Consider the following 21,458-nt stretch of genomic DNA (forward strand, 5'->3'; position numbering starts at 1 on the left):
GTCTGCGTGAGTGAGGACGCGTGAGTGTCAGTGTGTGTGCGTGTTGGGAGGGGGAGCTCAGAGTGTTGAGGGGGGGAGAAGGGCATGGGTCAGCCCAGGATTCCGGTAGATCTGTGTTTCCCCATCTCGTTCCTGTCCGATCCCCCCATCCCCACGCCCTCTCCAATATTCCCAGCTTTCCAGTCCGGTTCACACATAACCTCACTTTCCTGTTCCCTCCCCGCAAATACCGCGTGTGGGTCTCCAAGCAAAGGGGGGCTGATGGGTAATTTTCAGGCTGTGAACCTTGGTGGGGTCGAGCTTTTCCTTCACTGGGGTGGGTGGGGGGGCCTAGGCTTTACTAGGTGTACCCAGACGAAGGCTGCGCCAGGGGGCCGAGCCGAACTCGAAACGGCTGGAAGCGAATGCCTTCGCCTGGGGGCGTGCCAGAGGCGGGGTCGGGCGGGCGGGGAGGAGCCAGGCCTTTTTTTGGGCGGCTGGTAGCGTTGAGAAGCGCAGAGGCTTGGGGCAGCCAGGCTGCGGGGAGGCCGCAGCGCGGGGGGCTAGTGCAGCCGGCGGCAGCGGCGCTCGGTGGGAAGACGCGGCGGCGAGGCAGACGAACCTGCGGAGTCACCAGCCAGGGGTCTTCGCACTGGAATTTGATATTCATTTATCCAGGGTTTACTCTCCTCCTTTTTTCTTAAACATTTTAAAAAACCGTATTCTTTTCCGTTTTAATTTATTTTTGCTTCCCACTCCCCGCTTAAATCGGTCCGACCGTTTGGGGAGATTGCTCCTTACTCCCCCAAATCACTCGGATTTTGGAAACCAGCAGAGAGAAGAAAGAGGTAGCAAGAGCTCCAGAGAGAAGTCGAGGAAGAGAGAGAGACCAGGTCAGAGAGCGCGCGCGAGCGAGCAACGAGAAGGACAGGGGTAAAGTGAGTGACCTGCTTTTGGGGGTGACCGCCAGAGCGTGGTCCCGCATCAGACCAGCAGCGCTGACCGACAGACAGACAGACACCGCCCCCCACCCCAGCGCCCACCTCCTCCACGGCCGGCGGCCGACGGTGGACGCGGCGGCGAGCCGCGGGCAGGAGCCGGAGCCCGCGCTCGGAGGCGGGGTGGAGGGGGTCGGGGCTCGCGGCGTTGTACTGAAACTTTTCGTCCAACTTCTGGGCTGTTCTCGCTCGGGAGGAGCCGTGGTCCGCTCCGGGGCAGCCGAGCCGAGCGGAACCGGGAGAAGTGCTAGCTCGGGCCGGGAGGAGCCTCAGTCCGAAGAGGGGGAGGAGGAAGAAGAGAAGGAAGAGGAGAGGGGGCCGCGGTGGCGACTCGGCACTCGGAAGCCGGGCTCATGGACGGGTGAGGCGGCTGTGTGCGCAGACAGTGCTCCAGCCGCGCGCGCGCCCCAGGCCCTGGCCCGGGCCTCGGCTCGGGGAGGAAGAGGAGCCCGCCTAGGCGACGAAGAGAGCGGGCCGCCCCGCAGCCCGAGCCGGAGAGGGAGCGCGAGCCGCGCCGGCCCCGGCCGGGCCTCCGAAACCATGAACTTTCTGCTCTCTTGGGTGCATTGGAGCCTCGCCTTGCTGCTCTACCTCCACCATGCCAAGGTAAGCGGCCGTACCCTCCTGCGCCGCGGGCAGCTGCGAGCGCCTCTCCCGGCTGGGGACGTGCGTGCGAGCGCGCGCGTGGGGGTTCCGTGCCCCACGCGGGTCCTTGGGCACCAGGCGCGCGGCTTCCCCCTCTATCCTCGTACGTGTAGGGGGAGGGGGCGCGCGGTAGGTGGGAGGGCACCGGGATAGAGTCTCACCGCCCACGCGGGCCCTGCCCACCCACCAGAGTCACCGCACGTACGATCTGGGCCGACCAGCGGAGGGCGGGAGCCGCTGGAGGAGGCCGAGGGGGCTGGGCTTGCGTTGCCGCCGGCTGCTGAAGTTTGCTCCCGGCCCCTGGTCCCCGACGAACTGAAAGTCCGGGCAGCGGGGGCGGGAGCCGGAGCCCAGCGGGCAGGGGGGTGCTCGGACCTTGGACCGAAGGAGGGCTGAGAGCGTGGAGGGGGCAGGGCGCTGGCGCGAGAGGGGGCTTGCTGTCACTGCTGCTGGATCTCTTCGGCCCTCTCCGCGAGTTTAGGAAAAGTTTTGGGGTGGATTGTTGCAGAGACCCCCTCTTCACCGGGCCACCTGTGCGGCGCGGCGCCACCCCCGCCCGGCCCCGCTCGCGTCCCGCTCGGTGCCCGCCCTCCCCCGCCCGGCCGGGCGCGCGCGGCGCGGAGCCGATTACATCAGCCCGGGCCTGGCCGGCCGCGTGTTCCCGGAGCCGCCACGGCCCGAGCTGGGAGTCCCGGGCGGCGAGCGGCGCCCCTCCCCCCGCCGGCCCTCCGCGGGAAGGTGACCTCTTGAGGTAGCCCCAGCGGGAGGACCCAGAGAACCACCCTGTCCCTTTCGGCCGTCCCCAGCCCCTAACCCCTTCCCGTGCTAGGAGGAATTTCCTGACGCCCCTTCCCCATTTCCTCCCCAGCGTGGAGAGAAACCCCTGCCCGCCTCTTTATTTTTCCACTCTCCTCTGCCGAGAAGACCCGTCTAACCTCTCTCCAGTCCCAGAGTTCAGGGAAAGGATGATCTCTGTCAGAGGTCAGGGTGCCAGGGCCCACCCGGGGGCTTTGTGGAGACTCTACCTAAAGTCCCGACTTGGTGACAGTCAGCTTCTCTCCCTTCCCCCACACTTCCGAGTGCGATGCGCTTGTGCTTTTATGGGGGTAGTCCGGTGTGGGAGGGTTTAAAGAGTGTCACTACCCCACTTTACACTTTTTGGAAAAATGACTTGAAATTTGCTGTGATATAGGCAGCGTGGGACTAGCTGTCCCCGGACCTTTGGAAGGAACTCCTGCCAGCCTTGCACACACTTTGTCCTAGTGAAAGAGTTGGAGCAGGAGCAGGTGGTTTTTTTGGAACTTCGAACTTGCCCACCTAACTTGATTCTCAAAGTCACCTAAGAGGTCATTTTCCCACCCCTCCCCTAGACCTTCTCTCAGCCTGAGTCCCCTTGGAGAGAGGCAGAAGGCAGGAAATAGACTGGGGTCCCTGCTGCCACCGGAGTTCCTCAGACCCTGGCACAAAGGCCTTGGCTCCAGGCCTCTAAGTAGGGGGGGAGGGGGAGGAGTGGCGGACTGGCCACAGTGTGACCTTCAGAGGCCCCCAGAGAAGGGCACCTGGCCCCTCCCCTCATAGAACCGCTCTTCCCTGTGCCCCCTGGCCTTGGAGCGGGTATGAAGTTTCTGTCCCCTTTCCTAGTTGGGGCCTAGGAGGAGTGGAGGGCACAGAGAAAATGTTGACAGAAGCAAGCCAGGGGGTGTCCAGGGAATGGGTGAGGGGCTGAGGTGGAGACTCTAGGGGGTCCCCCAAGGGAGCTGCAGTTGGAAGGTATCCAGCTGGGAGTCTGGAAACTGTTATCTGACCTTGGCCCTGGGGGCAAAGCTGGGGGAACTGGGGTGCATTGGGGGAGTGTGGGAAGGAGAGAGAGAGAGCCAGCCAGACTGAGACTGTCTCAGCAGGTCTGCGGTTCTGTGGGCCAGGAGGCAGCTCTGCTGTTCAGTATCTGACTGGGAAGAGGGGCAGATGGGGTGGGCAGTTGGTGAGAACTGGAGACCCTCTGGAAGGGCTGGGAGAAGCCATTGCCCAGTGCTGTCAGGTCCACATGGTTGGGCTTGTTGACCTTCACAGCTTCTGGGGAGGGGAGGAATGACCTGGTGGGGGTGGGGAGGGATGGGGGGAGGCCTCAGGCCTAGGTAGTGCAGGAGGCCCTCTAGGGGCTGGGCAGTGCTAAGACATAAAACACTTCTTGGTTGCATTTGAGGAAGGTGCCCTGGGAGAGGGACTTGGGGGCCCCTTCAATCTGGGAGGGAGGAGGAACCAGGGAACAAGGTAGGAGTGTGAAGCTAGAGATGTTAGAGATATATTCAGGCTCTGGTGAGATTTGTGTTTGGGGAGAAATGGGCCCCCCCCACCCCCAGGGCTTCCCCCCTGGAGGTTTTACCCTCCAGGCAACCTGTGGGTTTGCTGAATATTCCTGAACAGAAGAGTTTGGATGGGGGAGGGTGGTTGGTGCCCTTAGGTCCTCTGCAGCCCCTCTCTTCCCAGCACCAGCCAGCTTACCCTGGTATTTGTCATGTCAGCAGGAGAAGGTCACCATGTTGTTTTTCTTGCCCCCAGTCCTTCCTTCCTGCCCCAGTCCAAATTTGTCCTATTTGACCTTAATACTTACCTGTGGCTTCGGACCAGGGAGTCAGGGGGGCTGAAGGGTCCACTGCCCCTAGCTCAGCAGTGTGCCAGTGAGAAGGGGGAGAGGGGACTGTGGAGAAGGGGCAGGGGTCTGGACATTCTGATGTTTTCCTACTGCGTTTTGAGCTTCCCACCCCCCAATGTCTGGCCAGTTTTTATCTTTGGCTTCAGAATGGGAGCAGTCCAGGGGTGGTGGGTGAGCTCCGTGCTGTGGGGAGCTTCTGGTGGTGCCCCACTTCTACTCAGAAACCTTGGAGAAGCCAGGGGCTGTGGGTTGGGAGTGCTGGGAGGAGGGTATAGGGGCAGGGTGACTGGGCCTGTGTCCCCTACCCATACCCATTTCTCACTCTTTTATTGTGTCCTCAGTGGTCCCAGGCTGCGCCCACGGCAGAAGGAGAGCAGAAAACCCACCAAGGTGAGTCCCCTGGCTCCTGGATGGGGTCCCCTGGCTCCCCAGGGGGTGGGTTGGGAGGCCCAATTCCTTCTTTGATGTTCTGTGATGGGATCAGGAAAGGATAAGATTAACCCTTCATTCTGGAGGACTGTCTCTTTCCTGTTCAGGCCTCTGCGAGGGATAGGACTTGTGGCCTTTTTCTTCTGCTCTTTCCAGTAAAGTTTTCTTTGGAGAGGGAGCTGTGAGCATGGACCAGGAAGACAAACAGTGTTCCAGGATCCCAGGTGTCCTTCTGTTGGGTCCCCCCACCCCCCCTCAAGGGAGGATGTATATTCCCTGTCACTTCCAACTCAACATGTCTCACCTGTGGGGCCTGCCTGGAGGGGCTGTGACCCTTGCCATCCAGCGGGCTGGCTGTACATGAGCTAGAGGTGCAGAGGGCCTAGGCTCATGGGACCCATTCTTTGCATTCCTTTGTGAGTGGAGAGAGAAAGCCCTAAGGCCTCCCTCTGCCCTCCAGGTGGAGGAGGTTTGGGTGCTGTGAACTTCCCTCCTGGGCCAGCAGAGGGCTGGCTGCAGCTCCAAGGCGCCTGCCCCACCCCCTGCCCAAGCCCAGTCTTTTGTTTGCTGAGGTTTGGAGTAGGGAGCCTCCCATTTCTCTAGGGATGTCCAGGCTCTCCCCACCACTGAAAGTAGCCTCTGCTCAAGCCTAGGGGAGGAGTGCCCAGTGCTACTCCTCCAGCTCTCCACCTCTGAGGAGGGAAGGCCCTGGGGTCTTCCTCCAGGCAAGTTTCCCTGACCTAAATCAAGTGGGCCTAGGATAGTGGCCAAGGGCTATGTTTGCACTCCTGGGCTGGTGGTGATGCCCAGCCGGTTCTGCCTCCTTCCTGGCCCAGGAACCCTTTTCTTGGCCCAGGGCCTGGCTTCCTGGCCACTCCAAAGCCTGTGCCATTGACAGGCCACCCGCTCCCAGTGTCTCCACGCCTTCAACTTCCCAGTGGCCTCAGTGGCCTGGGAGAGGCAAAACAAATGGTCTTGTTTGTTGGGGAAAAAGGTTGTCTTCGAGAAATAAGGAAAACCATGGAAGTCTGATGTTGGCGTGTGTGTGTGTGTGTATGTGTGTCCATGTCCTGTGCAAAAGCGGTACAGCTTTCTTTGGAGGCAGTGACTAGGGCTCTAAGCTGGTGAAGTTGTCCCCTTTACCTCCCACAGGCCTTGGGGATTCCAGGGAGCTTTTCCAAGGAATTCTCACCCAGGGTCTTTTTACCCTCAGCTATCAGCTACTCTGGCCCAGACCAGACTTTTCTACTGTTCTGTCCTGGGTGGGACCTGAAGCCTGGGCCCTGAAGCTGGGCCACCTCTGTCCCCAACTATGACAAAGTATCAGGTCAAGACTTCTTGATTCGTCATCTTCTTCAATATGGACTTGGTTTAGAAAAGGGCTTCTTCAGATTCCTGGTCGTGTTTTTATATTCTTTTTGACGACACTTTTCCTTAACACTTATGGGGGTGGGGAAGAATTCTTCCCCCAGTGCCCGGAGAGAGGAAGCAGAGGCATCGGGAAAGGCCTGGGACTGGCTTGGGGGCCCCCACTGTTCTTTCTGTTTTCATATCTGTGGCTTCCCCCCTCCACTTCCCTCAACTCTCCACATTCTCCTCAGCCGCCTATGACATACGCAGCCCTCGGACTCCTCTCCCTCTCCCCTCTGGAGCTTCAGCTATAGTCTCTGGGAAGAGGCAGCCTTGGTGAGGTTCGGAGCCTTGTGTTACCTGGGCTGAGAAAGGGAGCTGTTTGGGGGCTGGAAATGGAAGACGAAAGCCCCACATTTCAGCCTCGGTCCCAGTTCTTTAGAGATCAGCCCAACCCACTTACATAGATGTAGAGTCTGAGGCGTGGAGAGGGAGGCACCGGCCCAGGCTCCCACCAAGTCATGGCCGGAGCCCTGCGTCCTCGCCAACTGGGACCTGCGCTCCCCTTGTGTCGGGAACTCATTTCAGGGACAGGACTGCCATGTGGGGTTCGGGGTGTGATAGGGAGTGGCAGGCGGGGCCACAATTTGGAGTAGTCATTCCAGAGTCCTGAGTTTATTTATTCTCAAGGGCCCGCCCCTGTGGCCCAGAATTACCCCTTCATGCACCAGTGCACCTCAGGCTCCGCCGCCAGCCCGGGAAGCTGTCTTTGCCCTGCTCTCCCTCCAGATCAGCTTCTAGAAGTGCTTCGTGGCTGCAGTGGCAGCACCGTTTTTTCCATGATGCAAGCAGTTTGCCCTCTTGGGTGGGGTTATCGGCGGCTGGCAGGGCAAGCACAGCGTGCCCGCCCACTGCCACCTGCTGATTCCGGGCAGCCCCAGGCCTGTGCTGATGCCCACTGCCTCCTCAGCCTGTGTCTGGGGAGGGGTCTGGCCGGTGGCAAGGTGCCCCCTGAATTCTGCCCTGTTTTCACGTGGCATCCGCTAGGGAAGGCTTTGCCGTCGGAGCTGATTTTAACTCTGCCACTTACTAGCAGTGTGGCCTGGGGGCAAGTTACTCAGCCTCTCCGAGCCTCCAGTTCCACGTTTGTAAAACGGAGGTCCTACCAGAACCTCATAGTCGATAACTGCTACGGACTGCTGTATACAATGCCCAGCATCTAGTAAGTGCTCATTAAGTGATTGTTGGTAGGTCGCTAGGATATGGCAGTAGCTGTGGAGGGCTTGTACGGAAATAGGGTATAGGTTGGCCAAGCTGACTGTTCCTTTTTTCACAGGATGTTTAGAGCACCCCCAACAGGTAGACGCCTACGCAAACTGTCCTCTGGCATCAAGGTTGGCCCAGGAACTGGCTTGGCTGTCAAGCTGAGGCAGGGGGATCAGCTATGGCAGGCCATCACCCTCGGAACCTGACAGTATCCTGTGATCTTTGGCATAAAAACAGGCCTTCATGATCAAAAGCTTAGGGAAGGACTTTAGCCACAGCTGGAGGGACTTAAGTTAGATCTGTGGAAGGACTTGTCCGATCGTGGGTACCTCTCACGGAAACCCTGAGGAGTGGCCTTACAAAGCTGGGTGGAGATAGGGATTGGCCATCTTTTGTGTGACCTGGTGGGCTCGTGTGTCACCCCCTCCTGTGCAGTGGTGAAGTTCATGGATGTCTACCAGCGCAGCTACTGCCGTCCGATCGAGACCCTGGTGGACATCTTCCAGGAGTACCCTGATGAGATCGAGTACATCTTCAAGCCGTCCTGTGTGCCCCTGATGCGGTGTGGGGGCTGCTGCAACGATGAGGGCCTGGAGTGTGTGCCCACTGAGGAGTACAACATCACCATGCAGGTGGGCATCTGTGAGGGGTAGGGGCTGGGGGCGTTGGAGACGAGGTGCCAGACCTGCCCTGTCCAGCTCCTGCCGCCGAGCCTGTCGGGAGGTGTGTGAGGTCTTGACTCTTTGGGGAAGAAGATGCCTGCATTTCCCAGTCCATGTTCCTAGCAAGACCCAATCACCGCCTCCTCCTCCCTGACATTTGCCTCCTGGGTTCAGGAAGAGGGTGACACCTGTGACAGGAACTTGTCTCCCCATCCCTCTTTGGGGGCTCTGTTTGGGAAGCTGGATGAGCGTGGTTTGTGGAGAGTTTCAGTCAGGTGTCTGGTGCGGTCTGGTGGCAGGGTCCATTTCAGCCTGGACAGGGTGGGAGGGGGGGAGCTCTGAGGTCCCAGGGTGGGGGGCTGTTGGGTTGCCACTAGGGGTCAGGGTGAGGCCTAAAGGGGTGAAAGGAGGGGAGGGATCGGGAGTGGCAAGAACCTAGGACCTGAATTCCCAGCCTGGCCAACCCTTGTAGCCATGTCTGCCCTCAGGAGGGCCAGGGGCCCCTTGAGGTCAGCAGGGTTGGGGGAGTTGGGGCGGGCCTGAGGCTCTCTCTGGTAGAGCCCTGGTCCCCCACCTCCACCACCCATCACTGCTTTGTAGAACCCCTGGGTGCTGATTGGCAAAAGCCACAGGGGTGTCCCATCTGGGTATGGCTGGCTGGGTCACTAACCTTTGTGATATGCTTCCTTCTCCTTTAGATTATGCGGATCAGAATTCACAAAGTCCAGCACATAGGAGAGATGAGCTTCCTACAGCACAACAAATGTGAATGCAGGTGAGGATGGGTCACAGGTGTATTCATTCAGCAAACGGCTGCCTGCTCGATGCCAGGGTTCAGCACGTTCCACTTGTTAGCTCGTTTCCCCCTCCTAACTGTGTAACCTTGGCCATTTCAATTTTACTTCAGTTTCCACATCTGTAGAGTGGGTGCAATAATAGTACGCACCACATAGCATTGTTATAAGGAGTGAGTTATATGTAAAGATACGAAAACTAGATTGATATGTCACAAACACTATGTTGCCCTGGCCGGTTTGGCTCGGCGGTTAGTGTTGGCCTGTGAACCGGAGAGTCCTGGGTTCGGTTCCCGCTAAGGGCACATACCTCGGTTTCAGTTTGTCCCCGGCCCTGGTTGGGGTCATGTGGGTGGTGACTACTTGATGTGTCTCTCTCACATCTATGTTTCTCTCTCTCTTCCTCCCTCTCTCCCTCCCGCTCTATCTGAAGATAAATGCAAAAAAAAAAAAAAATACTATGTTAAGTTTTTATTAGCAGTAGTATCGTTATTGTTCCATCATCACTAGCATCACCATCTGAACTCCTCTCTGTTTTGTTCTTTTCTCTTTCTCTACCCACTGCAGACCAAAGAAAGAGAGAGCAAGGCAAGAAAAGTAAGTGGCCATGACTCTAGTTCCCCTCCTCCTTGCCTGGTTTTCTTGGTTGGGGGCTCTTGGTTTCCTCTGTCACGGGGTCTGGTGGCTTCACTGGGTCTGGGAATTGGTCTCACGAGGACATGTGGTGGCAGCAGTGGGATGGAGCCGACTCCAAGATTGTGGCTCTGGACTTAGTGACAAAGCCCCGCCTGGAGCCTGGAGCTTCCTTTGGGGGAGATGCCGTGTTCCTGGTCTCCAGGTCACCCCTGGCCAGGACGTGCAGTTCGGGCGTGTTGAGGGGCAGCATGGACCCTGGCTCCCTGACCTGCTCTGGCCGCCATCACGCACGGAAGGGTGGGGGCTGAGAGGCCGGCTTCAGTGTGTCAGAGGGAACGGCCTCTGTGGGGGCTGCGAGGTGGTGCGATTGGCTTTGGGAGCCACTGGGGTGTCTTTGGTGTCTGCCCTCCCGTGAGAGTGAAGCAGGCCAGAGACACCAGCCCTCTTGGCCAGGGAGGAAGAGTCGATTGAACGTTGGTCATTTTCTGAGGCTTCCAGTTGCTCAGCGTGGAGGGTCCAGTCAGGATGGAGCAGGGTGGAGCGGACAGGGCTGGGGCAGCGAGCCTGCAGGACGGCGGCGCTGAGCAGCTGGCCTGGGAGGAGGCTGCAGGGAGAGACTGAGAGAGGTCACTGTGCCCTTCCCCCACCCCCCGCCCCACCGTCCCCTCTGCCCAGTACTCTGAGGACATTGAAGCCCCCTAGGCCTCAGCCCCTTGCCTCTTCCCAAAGGCCCCAGTGTCCAGAATTGCTGTGGCTGCTAGAGAGGGAGAGGGAGGGAGAAGAGAAGACCTTCCACCTTCTAGCACTTTCTCCCAACAAGAGGAAACAGCCTTGCCTTTGCTCAGTCCCTTCCTCCCTCTTTCCGGTCCTGTGGCAGATGAGGGGCCTTCTCTTGGGCCTGGTAGGAGAGGAGAGTGCTGTGTCCCCTTGCGGGGCACAGGCTCCAGCCTGCCCCTTACCCATTCCCCAAACGCCTGCTTGTCCTCAGAGAGTGGGGGCTCTGGGCCAGAAGGGAGCAGCAGGGTGAGGCTGGGAAGAGCACTCCCTGCCCCCGGCCTGTCCTCCCCTTTCCCTAACTCCCATCCCCCCTCCTGCCAGCCTGCCTGGGGCTCTGAGGACACCCAGCCCCACCTCTCAGCCCAGGTTATGATCCCGGCGGGCAGGCTGGTGCCCTGTATGTGCCTTCCTGGGTTCTGTGCCAGTCCCCAGTGGAGCTGCTCCCCCACATCCTCTGAGGCAGGGCCCTTGGAGGGACCCTTTGGCTATTGCACTTGGAAATGAAGACAGAAGGAGCCACCCAGTGCTTGCTGCCCCAACCTGCAGGCATGCAGGCCCGTCGGGGAGGCTGCCTGCCTCCTGTCCCCACGCATGTCCTGTACCCTGCCCTCCTCACGGCTTCTTTTCTTCTCCCTTCCCCCCCTCCTCTCTGGCTCTGTTTTTTTATTTTCCAGAAAATCAGTTCGAGGAAAGGGAAAGGGGCAAAAAAGAAAGCGCAAGAAATCCCGGTATAAATCCTGGAACTTGTACGTGGTGCCGCTGCTGCCTCATTCCCGGGGCCTCCCCAGGGCCCAGTCTAACTCCTGCTCACAGGACCCCTTAACCCTCCTCTCCCCTCCCTCCTTCCCTGGCTCTTAGCCTCCCCTCTGCCCCAGTGTCTCACTCTCTCGCTCTCACTCCACTAATTGGCACCAATGGGTAGATTTGGTGGAATTGTTGCTGCTCCAAAGTTGGGGTGGGTGGGTGGGCAGAGTGGGCTTGGAGGAATCAGGGAGGGGGTTCTGGCCTCTGCTTGGCTGGGCACTGCCTTTCTCTCACCCACTGGGCACTGGTGGCGGGCCCATGTTGGCATGGGCGCCGGGCACTGGTGCCTGCTCACCGAACTGGTTTCCATGGCGCTAGGCTTCTGTGCTTGTCTGGAGCCGAGAGTGGTGAGGAGGGCAGACATGGTGTGAGGAAGGGGCCTGAAGGAACGGAGCAGCTTGTTGTTGGCTGACGGAGGAGGTTGAGTGGGGTCAGGCACCACCTCCTGCCCCCTTTCACGGACTTGGAGCTTCTGGAGGGGATCCCTCGATTCCAGTCCCACCCGTGGTACCCACAGAAGCCTCCCGGTAGGGCGGCTGCTTCCTCTGGGTTAGAGGCTGTGGTGGGCCCTGCTCTGGGGTAGGTGCCAATGGCCCGGCCTGTGGACGCTGCCTCCAGGCTCAGCTGGTCGTCACACCCTATTTCAGCCCACTTTTGGTGGAGGCCTGGGCATGAGCCCTCGCACAGGGAGCAGGTGGCCCCTGATTGCCGTCCCCAGCAGGTAGAGAGTCAGGTGTGCTCTTTTGGGGGCGGTAGCAGTTGGGACGCTGTGGCCTGACGCTCGCACTCAGCCCCGCGGGCCAGCACGGCCCGAAGGCAGCCCTTTCCTTGCATCTCTGCCCGTCTGTTTGCCTCTTCCTGCGGGCAGGCTTCCTCCCGGTGCTGCCTCTCTCCGCCGTGCGCTCTGTCTTCCACTGTAGCACTTGGATCCTTCCAGGGCGTGGAAGGGTGTGGGGCCCACGAGCTGGGTGGGGGCCCCGCTGCACACATGTTAGGGGGTGTTGCATGGTTTTTTTCTCTCTCTCTGCTGACGCTCTAGCTTAGATGTCTTTCCTTTTGCCTTTTTGCAGTCCCTGTGGGCCTTGCTCAGAGCGGAGAAAGCATTTGTTTGTACAAGATCCGCAGACGTGTAAATGTTCCTGCAAAAACACAGACTCGCGTTGCAAGGCGAGGCAGCTTGAGTTAAACGAACGTACTTGCAGGTTGGTTCCCAGAGGGCGAGCGAGTCAGAGAGGGGCTTCACACAGAGATGGAGAAAGAGAAAGAGAAAGAGAGAGAGAGAGAGAGCGGGGACCCGAGAGGGGCCAGCTGCTTGCTTGGCTTCTAGCTGCCTGCCTGGTGACTACTACTTCTTGGCTCAAGAGGCCCCTGCGGTAGGTGGCGGGAGCTGGCCTGGCGGGGCCCCTTCAGAGGTTGCCCTGGTTGCCTGAGTGGGTAGACTGGTGTGCTTCTTGTGGTGGTGTGGACGCAAGCTGTGTGTTGTGTCCTGTGGTCCTGCTCTTGGTGGCTGCTGGTCCTGACCTCGTGCTGACTCCCAATGCTGTTAACAGAGGGCCCCTCCGGTGTGGGAGGGCTGCTGTCCAGGAAGCGCAGACTCCCTCCTGGGGGCCTTCCCGCTGAAGTCTGCACCCCTAGGCTCCTTGCCCCTCACGGCCTCTCCAGGGGCGCAGGGGTTGAGTGCCTCCTCACCCTGGGCTCTGGCTGCTGGTTTAGGGTGGGTAGGAGATTTAACATCTGGGGACAAAAGATTTCTTTCCTGCTCCAGTAGTCACAACAACAACCCCTAACAGCCCACATATTTCAAATGGCCCCAGGATGGGGGAGGGAGGGCTGATGCCCACTTTCCTAACATCAGACCGGGAACAAACTCCTCACACCTGGGCCTGGTTTTTTTATTCACCCTTGTAACCCCCCTTCCCCCAACCAAGCATCTGTATATCTGTTTCTTGTCCACAGTGGGGACCAAGGAAGTGTCAAGTGTGAGTGAATACATGAGCACGTTCAGGGGGTGAGGTCAGGTGCCCAGGGCTGTGACAGGTGCCTGGGAGTCTTTTGATGTCTCAGTGGGCATTGATAGCAGTCTGGCCTGTGCTCAAGCATCACCCAGGGAGGAGGGGCTTTTGTGAGGCGTCCCCACGCAGGGCCAGGACATCCCCTGGCTCACCCAGATGCTTCATTAACAAAGTCCTTGGAGTGTGGCTACTGCTTCCCACCCCCCATGTTCCTGTGGCTTGTGAGTGTTCAGAGGATGCTGGGGACCAAGTCTTGGGGTGTTGCTGTGGGGCTCTGTCTGTCTCGGTGATATGTGAAGATGGGAAATGTGTATGTGCCTAACTCCAGGGATGGATGAGGGGTCTCCACACCCCCTGGGAGATAAGGGACTTGCTTCTCACTTTAGGGTTTCTGCAGAGGTTATTCTGCAGAAGGACTGTCTGGGATGGGGATGTCCGAAGTGACCTGGGAGCTAACTGAAGTTACTCCCACTTCCAGAGAACCACCCCCCCCCAGCTCCTGACTGGGTTGTCTGGGAGAATTCAGTACCCCAAATGGAGGCTGAAGACCCCCATCCTCAGACTCTCAGAAGGGCAGGGCCTGCCCTGACTCCTCCTCAGAGCCGGGAAGGTGAAGCGGATCAGCCCAGGGCAGGGGTGAGGAGGTTCCCGGAGTGCCCTCTGCTTCAGCGCCAGTAGCAGGGCCGCGCTGGTCTCTCCCCGACCCTGAGTTAAAGAGCATCTTGGAAAGAAAAGGCAGCCTGGCGCCCCGGGCCGCGGCCAGTGAGCTCAAGAAAGATGAGGCCTATAGCTGAGGCTGGGCACGGAGAAGGGAGTCCTGCCCCACCTGCTGGCTCCGCCTCCCTTGGGAGCCGCCCCTCCCGCTGGCTGGCCCCTGCTGCCCCTCTGCACAGCCCTTCCCTTGCTCCGTGCTGTTTCCACTCTCTTCCCCAGACCTGCCCCAGGAGACTGAGCTGAGACACCTCCTTCCGCAGGGACCTCTTCCCGATTCACTCGCCCATCTCTGGTCACTCGTTAGCTCTTAAATGTCAAGTGGGGACTGTTCTGTAGTGTGTGTTTATTTGTTGTTTGTGATGAGATGTCCACGTGTCCTCGCTTTGTCTCACCTAGACTAAGCTTTAGGGGGCACATGGGGAGCCCTGGGCATCGCTACTGTGCGGACAGTAGCCGGACAGGGCCCGCCTTGGACAGGGCCCGGCCCCCTCCCTGCCCCGGGGCTGCCTGAGGTGCGGCCGGGCTCTCATGTCCTCTCTGCTGCAGGGACTCAGGCTGCCTGCCTCACCTGAGGTCTCGTCACCTGGCCTAACCCCCCGCCTCTGTTTGCCGTCCCCGCAGATGTGACAAGCCAAGGCGGTGAGCCAGGCTGGAGGAAGGAACCTCCCTCAGGGTTTTGGGAACCAGACCTCTCACCAGGAAAGATGGATACAGAATGACCGATACAGAAACCACGCCGCTGCCACCACACCACCACCATCATCGACAGAACAATCCTAATCCAGAAACCTGAAATGAAGGAAGAGGAGACTGCGCAGAGCACTTTGGGTCCGGAGGGCGAGGCTCCGGCAGAAGCATTCCCGGGCCGGTGACCAAGCACGGTCCCTCTTGGAATTGGATTGCCATTTTATTTTTCTTGCTGCTAAATCACCGAGCCCGGTAGAGAGTTTTATTTCTGGGATTCCTGTACACACCCACCCACATACATATGTTTATATATATATATATTATATATATAAAAATAAATATATATATTTTATATATATATAAAATATATATATTCTTTTTTTTTTTTTAAATTAACATTGCTAATGTTATTGGTGTCTTCACTGGATGTATTTGACTGCTGTGGACTTAAGTTGGGAGGAGACTGTTCCCACCCAGATCCCGACAAGGAAGAAGACAGGAGGAGAGACTCTGGCGTGATCGTTGTGTCCCTCTTAGGGAGGCCAGGGTCCCCTCCCTTGTGTAGGAACATGCAAGGCCAGGGCATGGGGGCAAATTTGGCCTGCTTTTGGGAACACCGACAAACCCAGCCCTGGTTCCGAGCCTCTACCCAAGTCAAATGGACAGAAAGACAGACGACAGGTACAGGGATGAGGACGCTGGCTCTGACCAGGAGTTTGGGGAGCCTCAGGACACTGCTGTGCTTTGGGGATCCCCTCCACGTGCTGCACGGGCATCTCGCCCCTAGGGGCACTGCCTGGAAGATTCAGGAGCCTGGGCAGCCTTTACCTGCTCTCACCTGCCTCTGATATGCCCAGGAGGCCACTGACAGAAGTCCTGGTGAAGAGGAGAGACACTGGTGGAAGAAGAGCCGCCTGATGACAGCTTGTCGTCTGCGGGAAGGGCCTGTTGCCTTGGCCATTTGCCTGGTGCCCCTCCTGGGCGAAGCCCAGGGGGCCCGATGTCCTCAGACCATTGAAACCACTAGTTCTGTTCCCCAGGAGACCTGGCTCTGTGTGTGTGAGTGGTTAACCTTCCTCCGTCCCCCACCCGCCCCTTCCCGCGGCACAGAGAGACAGGGCAGGATCCACGCCCACCATGGAGGCAGAGAAAAGAGAAAGTGTTTTATATACGGTACTTATTTAATATCTCTTTTTAATTAGAAATTAAAACAGTTAATTTAATTAAAGAGTAGGGTTTTTTCAGTATTCTTGGTTAATATTTAATTTGAACTATTTATGAGATGTATCTCTCTCTCGCTTGCGCTCTCTCTCTCTCTTATTTGTACTGGTCTTTGTGTATAAAGTTCATGTTTCCAATCTCTCTTCCCTGATCGGTGACAGTCACTAGCTTGTCCTGAACAGATATTTAATTTTGCTAACACTCAACTTTGCCCTACCCTTTCCCCTGGCTCCCCACCACACATTCCTTTGAAATAAGGTTTCAATATACATCTACATACTATATATATATTTGGCAACTTGTGTTTGTATATATATATATATGTTTATGTATATATGTGATTCTGATAAAATAGACATTGCTATTCTGTTTTTTATATGTAAAAACAAAACAAGAAAAAATAGAGAATTCTACATACTAAATCTCTCTCCTTTTTTAATTTTAATATTTGTTATCATTTATTTATTGGTGCTACTGTTTATCCATAATAATTGTGGGGGAAAAGATATTAACATCACATCTTTGTCCCTAGTGCAGTTTTTCGAGATATTCCGTAGTACATATTTATTTTTAAACAGCAACAAAGAAATACAGATATATCTTAAAAAAAAGCATTTTGTATTAAAGAATTTAATTCTGATCTCCGAGCTCCTCCTGGTTTCTCCTTCTCAAGATTTCCTCCTGCCCCCTCCCTCCTCCCTCGGGGACACGGCATTTATCTTAGGCCTGGGAAAGGAGTCCCAGGTGTGTGTATCAGATACAGGGTCCCCCAGCTCATGCTGGGTGCCACAGTCCTCCCGTTCTGGTGGGGCTGGTCCCGGGGAGCCTGTCCATCCTCTGTCCTGATATAGCGGGGTGGGGGCACCTGGGAATGTGGGAGGGAGACAGCTCCTTAGACAGGAGCCCAGGGCCCCCAGTGAGTAGTACTACCTTTAGGAGTCACGTGGTCCTGGCCCTGTCCCTTGGTCAAGGAAAGAACTGGCCGTGTGTCTGAGCTTGCTACCCAGGGCAAAGGGGAAGGCTGGGCTTGGCTATGGCGCTTTGTTGGCTGCAACAGGCTGGGACTGGGAAGGGGGTGCTCATGGAGGCCTGGACCCCGATACGTACTTTAGTTTTACTTAGCCTTGGAGTTCCTTGAGCCCCTGGAAGGTAGACCCCACAGCTCTGGTTGCCCCCGAGGGGTCTTCTTTCCTGTGGTCCCGGCTGGGTGTTTGGCATTTATGAGCAATGCTTCCAAACCCACTTCTGTTAGCCCGCTCATTCCTTTAAACTGTTTATTGGGCCAGCCATCGTGCTAGGGCAAGGGATGCTGTGAGGACTAGGACACAATTACAACCCTCACTGGTCTGATGAGGAGACAAACTATAAATCCACGAATAGGAAAAGACATAAAACGTGATGGGGGCGTCTGATCCAGTTCGGGGCTGGGCGATGCATTGGGGTGGCAGAGTCTAGGGATCTTCTCATGACGCTACCTCTAGGCTGCCCCACAAAGAACAGGCAGAGGAAGACCACAGGGCCGGGAGGTGGAAGTGTTGAAGCGGACATTGCAGGCAGGGGAGTGTGAGCAGAGGCATGGCAGGGGCACTGGGCAGGGGGCGGGCAGGTGGAGGCTGGAGAGGGGGCAGGGTTGGCTTTGGGGAGCCGGAACCGAGCAGCAGCTGGGGGTTAAGGAGGGACCGTCCTTGAGGCGAGGCAGGCAGGGTGGCCAGGGCAGGGTGTTGCATCTGCAGGGGCAGGTGCCCAGGGTGGTGGTGGTGACTTCCACGACTGTTGGGGAGGGTGACCTCCGCCTCTCCTGGCTACACTGTGAGGAAGGCTGGAGGCAAGGTTCCTGCCCTCACCAGGAAGTGGGCGCTGGTTTTCCAGCCAGTGGACCTGCAGCTCCGACGCGGGTCAGCGCTGCATCCGCACCGTTGCCCTGTGGGTGGCGGCTGTTGTCATCCTCAGTCCCTATTTGCCTGAGCCTTCAACGCCGCCCCCATTGTCCCCTCGCCTCCTTTTAGTGGATTCGCACACAACAGCCAGAGTAAACCTGTTAAAATGTGAGCCCAGTCATGTCACCTTTTGGCTCAAAACCCTGCAGAGACTTTGTGTTACTCAGAGAAAAAGCCTAAGTTTGTACAGTGGCCTTGCGAGTCCCTGCACCATCCAGGCTGCCTCGACCTCCCTGACTCAGTGACTTCTGACCCTCGGTCCTTCTGCCCCGGCCACGCTGGCTTCTCTGTGCCTCCAACAGCAGGCACGTGCCGCTCCCTCCTCAGGGCCTTTGCCCGGCCGTGCCCCCCCCCCCCCCCGCCTCCCCCGAGCGCTCTTCTTCCAGACACGGCGCCTTCGGGTCTTCGCAGCGAGGCCACCTAAACCGCTGCGTTTACAACCAGCACCCCTCCTGCGCCCTACTCCAGCCCCTCCTGTGGACCACCCCTCCCCCCGAGCACAGACAGCCTTCTCACACGTTCTAGAACAGAGTTGTCCCGCAGGATCAGAACACGCGTCACTTAGGTAACAACATTTTCCAGGAGCCAGATTTTATTTTATTAATTTATTTATTTTTGGTTAATCCTTACCCGAGGATATTTTTCCATTGATTATTTTCTTTGTTTTAGATAGAGTGGAAGGGAGGGGGAAAGAGAGAATGAGAGAGAGAGAGAGAGAGAAACATTGATGTGAAAGAAACACATTGATTGGTTGCCTTCCACGTGACCCTGGTCGGGGTCAGGGATCAAACCTGCAACCCAGATATGTGCCCTTGATCAGAATCGAACCTGCGACCCTGTGGTTCGCCAGCTGATGCTCTGACTGCTGAACCAAACTGGCCAGGGCTAGGAGCCAGATTTTAAAAGGTAAAGAGAAATAGGTAGAATTGATTGGAATAATATATTTTACTTCAACATATCTAAAATATCATTCCAACACCTAATCAATATAAACATCAATGAGATGTTGAATGCTTTTTAAATTAAATCTTTGAATCCATTGTGCATTTTGTTCTTATCGCACGTCTCAACGGGAGTAGCCACATTTCCAGTGCTACACGTGTGGCCATTGGCTACCATTTTGGAGAGTGTAGCTCTAAAGTTGACTCCTCCTTTGGTCTGTCTTCACCCCACCCCCACTAGGACGCAAACAACACGAGGCAGAGATTTTTGTCTATTTTGTTCATTGCTGCGTCTCCATCTTCTAGGACAGTGCCTGGAACATAGTACATGCTCAATAAACATTTGTTAAACTGAGACCTGGTAACGGAGAGTTTCACCCCAAGACTGTGGCGGTGGATGAGGGCTGGCGCTAAAGAGAGGGGTTGATGGAGGGGACGTGACAGAAGAGATTCTGGGGCTTTCAGAAAGGTGGGGATTTGAGTGGGTCTGGGGGAGGAGAAGGGGACTCGGCGTTGGTGGCAGGTATTAGAAACAAAGGCCACTTTGTCAGTCTGGCACTGTCTCTCTTTGAGCAACCCCGGAGATGGGGCTCATTATTTCGCTTGGCAGAGGAGACGCAGAGGCTCAGAGGGTAAATAACTCGCCTGAACATTTAGGTACAGCCAGTACGTGGCCAAGCCAGAATCTAAACCAGCTTTCCTGACTCCAATTCTAGTGCTCTTTCCACCACACCATGGTTGCCCCAGGCTAGGGCAGAGCATCAACAAATAAAAATGAAACGTCTAGACTCAATACAAACAGGCAGAAGAAAAGTGGAACAGGGGGAGGATGTGGTGGTGGCCAAACCCAGGGCTGAAATCCAGACTTCCTCAAGTGTGGTAAGGCAAGGCAAGAGAAGGCAAGAGATGTCTCCAGGGGCTGGGGCTCGTCAGTGGAAAATCCGAAACCTAAGTACGAAAGAGATTGCAACACGCAGCCTCGGAAGAGAGAAATAGTCTTTATAAATAGATTATGGAGAAAAGAAGGATAAAATGAACATGCTGCTCTCCCCAGTTGTATAAGACCTGCTCATACAACCCCCTGCAGCCTTCCCAAAGGACCGATAAGGTCCAGAGAAGACCTAGTCAAGGCCCAATGCCTCTGTTCTCTGTCATCGGGCCTGCCCAGCTGTCCCAGCTCATCTGCCCTGCTGTACGTGGGACTCAATCCTGCCCCCTGGTCTGACCACCGTTTTCCTTGGAGACCCACAGTGCTTCTCTGCCCACCCTGAGTGCCTTTCCTTCTTTCCTAAGGAGTGACCTACCCTGGTCATAACTCCAAAGGCTTTCGGGGTACTTGTTTCTCCAAGGAACCTGCCAGTCTTCTCTCCTCCCTCCGGCAAGGAGATTGGAGGGACACATCCAGACCTTAGGGATGGACCTGTTTTGGGTGTTGGGGCCATTGTGGTGGCCTGTGTGCAGATATGGCTGCCAACAGTTCTTCCCCCCCCCCCCCCGAGCCTGCCTGCTGCTGCTCCTGTCAACTAGAGTCTCCCTTTTCTCCTTTAACTCTGGCTGGCCTTTGGACCTGCTTTGACTAAAAGGATGTGGCAGAAGAGAGTCTGGGGCTTTCAGGCCTTAAGGGACACTGCAGTTTCCATTGTTGCCCTCTTGGAAGGGAGCTGCCATGCTGTAAGGAAGTCCAACTACCCTGCTGGAGAGCGAGGCCAGGTAGAGAGAAAGAGAGAGGCTCCGGCAGAACTAGCCCTCGGCTGTTCCAGCCAGCCCAAGCCGAAGCACCAGACACATGAGTGAGGTCATTTTGGATTCTCCAAACCCAGGTGAGCCATTCTAGTTAATAACACATGAAGTAGCGAGAAGCCATCCTGCCCAAGTGTAGAGAGTTGTGAGCAACTGCATGATCCGTCCTTGCTTCAAGCTATGGAGTTTTGGGCTGGTTGGAACACAGCAATTAAATAAACTGAGCCATCCAACTAAAGAGTCAGTTTCTTGGTGTTAGGACCTTTGCCACCTCCCATTCATAAGGTGTTACTAGTATGCATGATGGTCTCAGGGGGTAAAGGGAGGTTCAAGGATGGCAGGACATATTTCTAAAAGAGTCAGAGAACCTGGCCTTTTTGGCACAGCGGTTGGAGCGTTGGCCTGCAGACCAGAGAGTCCCGGGTTTGGTTCCCACTAGGGGCACATACCAAAAAAAAAAAAAAAAAAAAGAGAGAGAGACCAGGGGTCTGCCCTGGTGGGAAGACTCAGGGTAAGGACCAAGGCAGAACAAAATATTTTCCACATTTCTAGAGTGAGGAGAATAACTCAGTTTTATTGAAGTCTCACTAGGAGAAAGTGAGCCTTACCTACAGCACGAGGGAAAGAGGCTAGAGGATGAGAAGAACTGGCGGAGAAGCACAAAGAATGTGGAGGAAAAAGCTACGGACTCCATTTCATCCCTTCCCTTCCATCCTTCCTCCCTCTGATCCTCCAGCATTTACGGAATACCAGCCATATGTGCTGTGCCCTGGTGTAGAGTGACCTCTCAGTTACTAGGGTGGCTTTAGCCTATGCCAGCTACTAGGGTGGCTTTAGCCTATGCCAGCTAGAGGCTGGGATGGCCTAGGTAACCCTTGCGAGGCCCCACCTGGCTGGATTCAGAGTTGCTGCGAGGAAGTCAATTTGTCTGCCTTCCCAGGACGTTCTCCACCGGGACACGGGGAATGGGGAAAGGCAGGGAGGAATCAGTAAATAGTTACAATCTGCCTGGAAAGGGACAATGCAAGGCAAAGATGGGGCCTGTCTGAGCTAGAGGAGGGGACAGAAGTGGCTCAGAAAGGGGAAAAGTGATTCAAAGGGAAAGGACCCGCCAGGCATTGGTGCCTACTGGGGGAAGGCAGGGCCTGGGTCTCCTTGGGATGAGACGTCTCCACAGGTTGAGATTTTTTTTTAATCCTTACCCGAGGACATT

At 56.5% G+C, this 21,458-nt stretch overlaps 1 protein-coding gene across 4 annotated transcripts; it reads left to right on the forward strand.

Moving 5' to 3' along the window:
• The first annotated feature begins 493 nt into the window (after window positions 1-493).
• VEGFA (vascular endothelial growth factor A) lies at window positions 494-16,271 on the forward strand. 4 transcript variants are annotated; one of them, XM_036248348.1, is made up of 8 exons: window positions 494-1,583; window positions 4,617-4,665; window positions 7,756-7,952; window positions 8,681-8,757; window positions 9,344-9,373; window positions 10,864-10,935; window positions 12,064-12,195; window positions 14,341-16,271. In XM_036248348.1, the coding sequence occupies exons 1-8, from the start codon at window positions 1,518-1,520 to the stop codon at window positions 14,360-14,362; spliced, it is 645 nt and encodes a 214-aa protein (XP_036104241.1). In that variant the 5' UTR covers window positions 494-1,517; the 3' UTR covers window positions 14,363-16,271. The 4 variants fall into 4 exon arrangements, with proteins under 4 accessions (XP_036104241.1, XP_036104242.1, XP_036104243.1 ...); XM_036248349.1 differs by having other exon boundaries at window positions 10,864-10,917; XM_036248350.1 differs by lacking the exon at window positions 10,864-10,935.
• Window positions 16,272-21,458: the final 5,187 nt, after the last annotated feature.

Source organism: Molossus molossus, unplaced genomic scaffold (genome assembly GCF_014108415.1).
Source record: "Molossus molossus isolate mMolMol1 unplaced genomic scaffold, mMolMol1.p scaffold_m16_p_8, whole genome shotgun sequence".
NCBI lineage: Eukaryota > Metazoa > Chordata > Mammalia > Chiroptera > Molossidae > Molossus > Molossus molossus.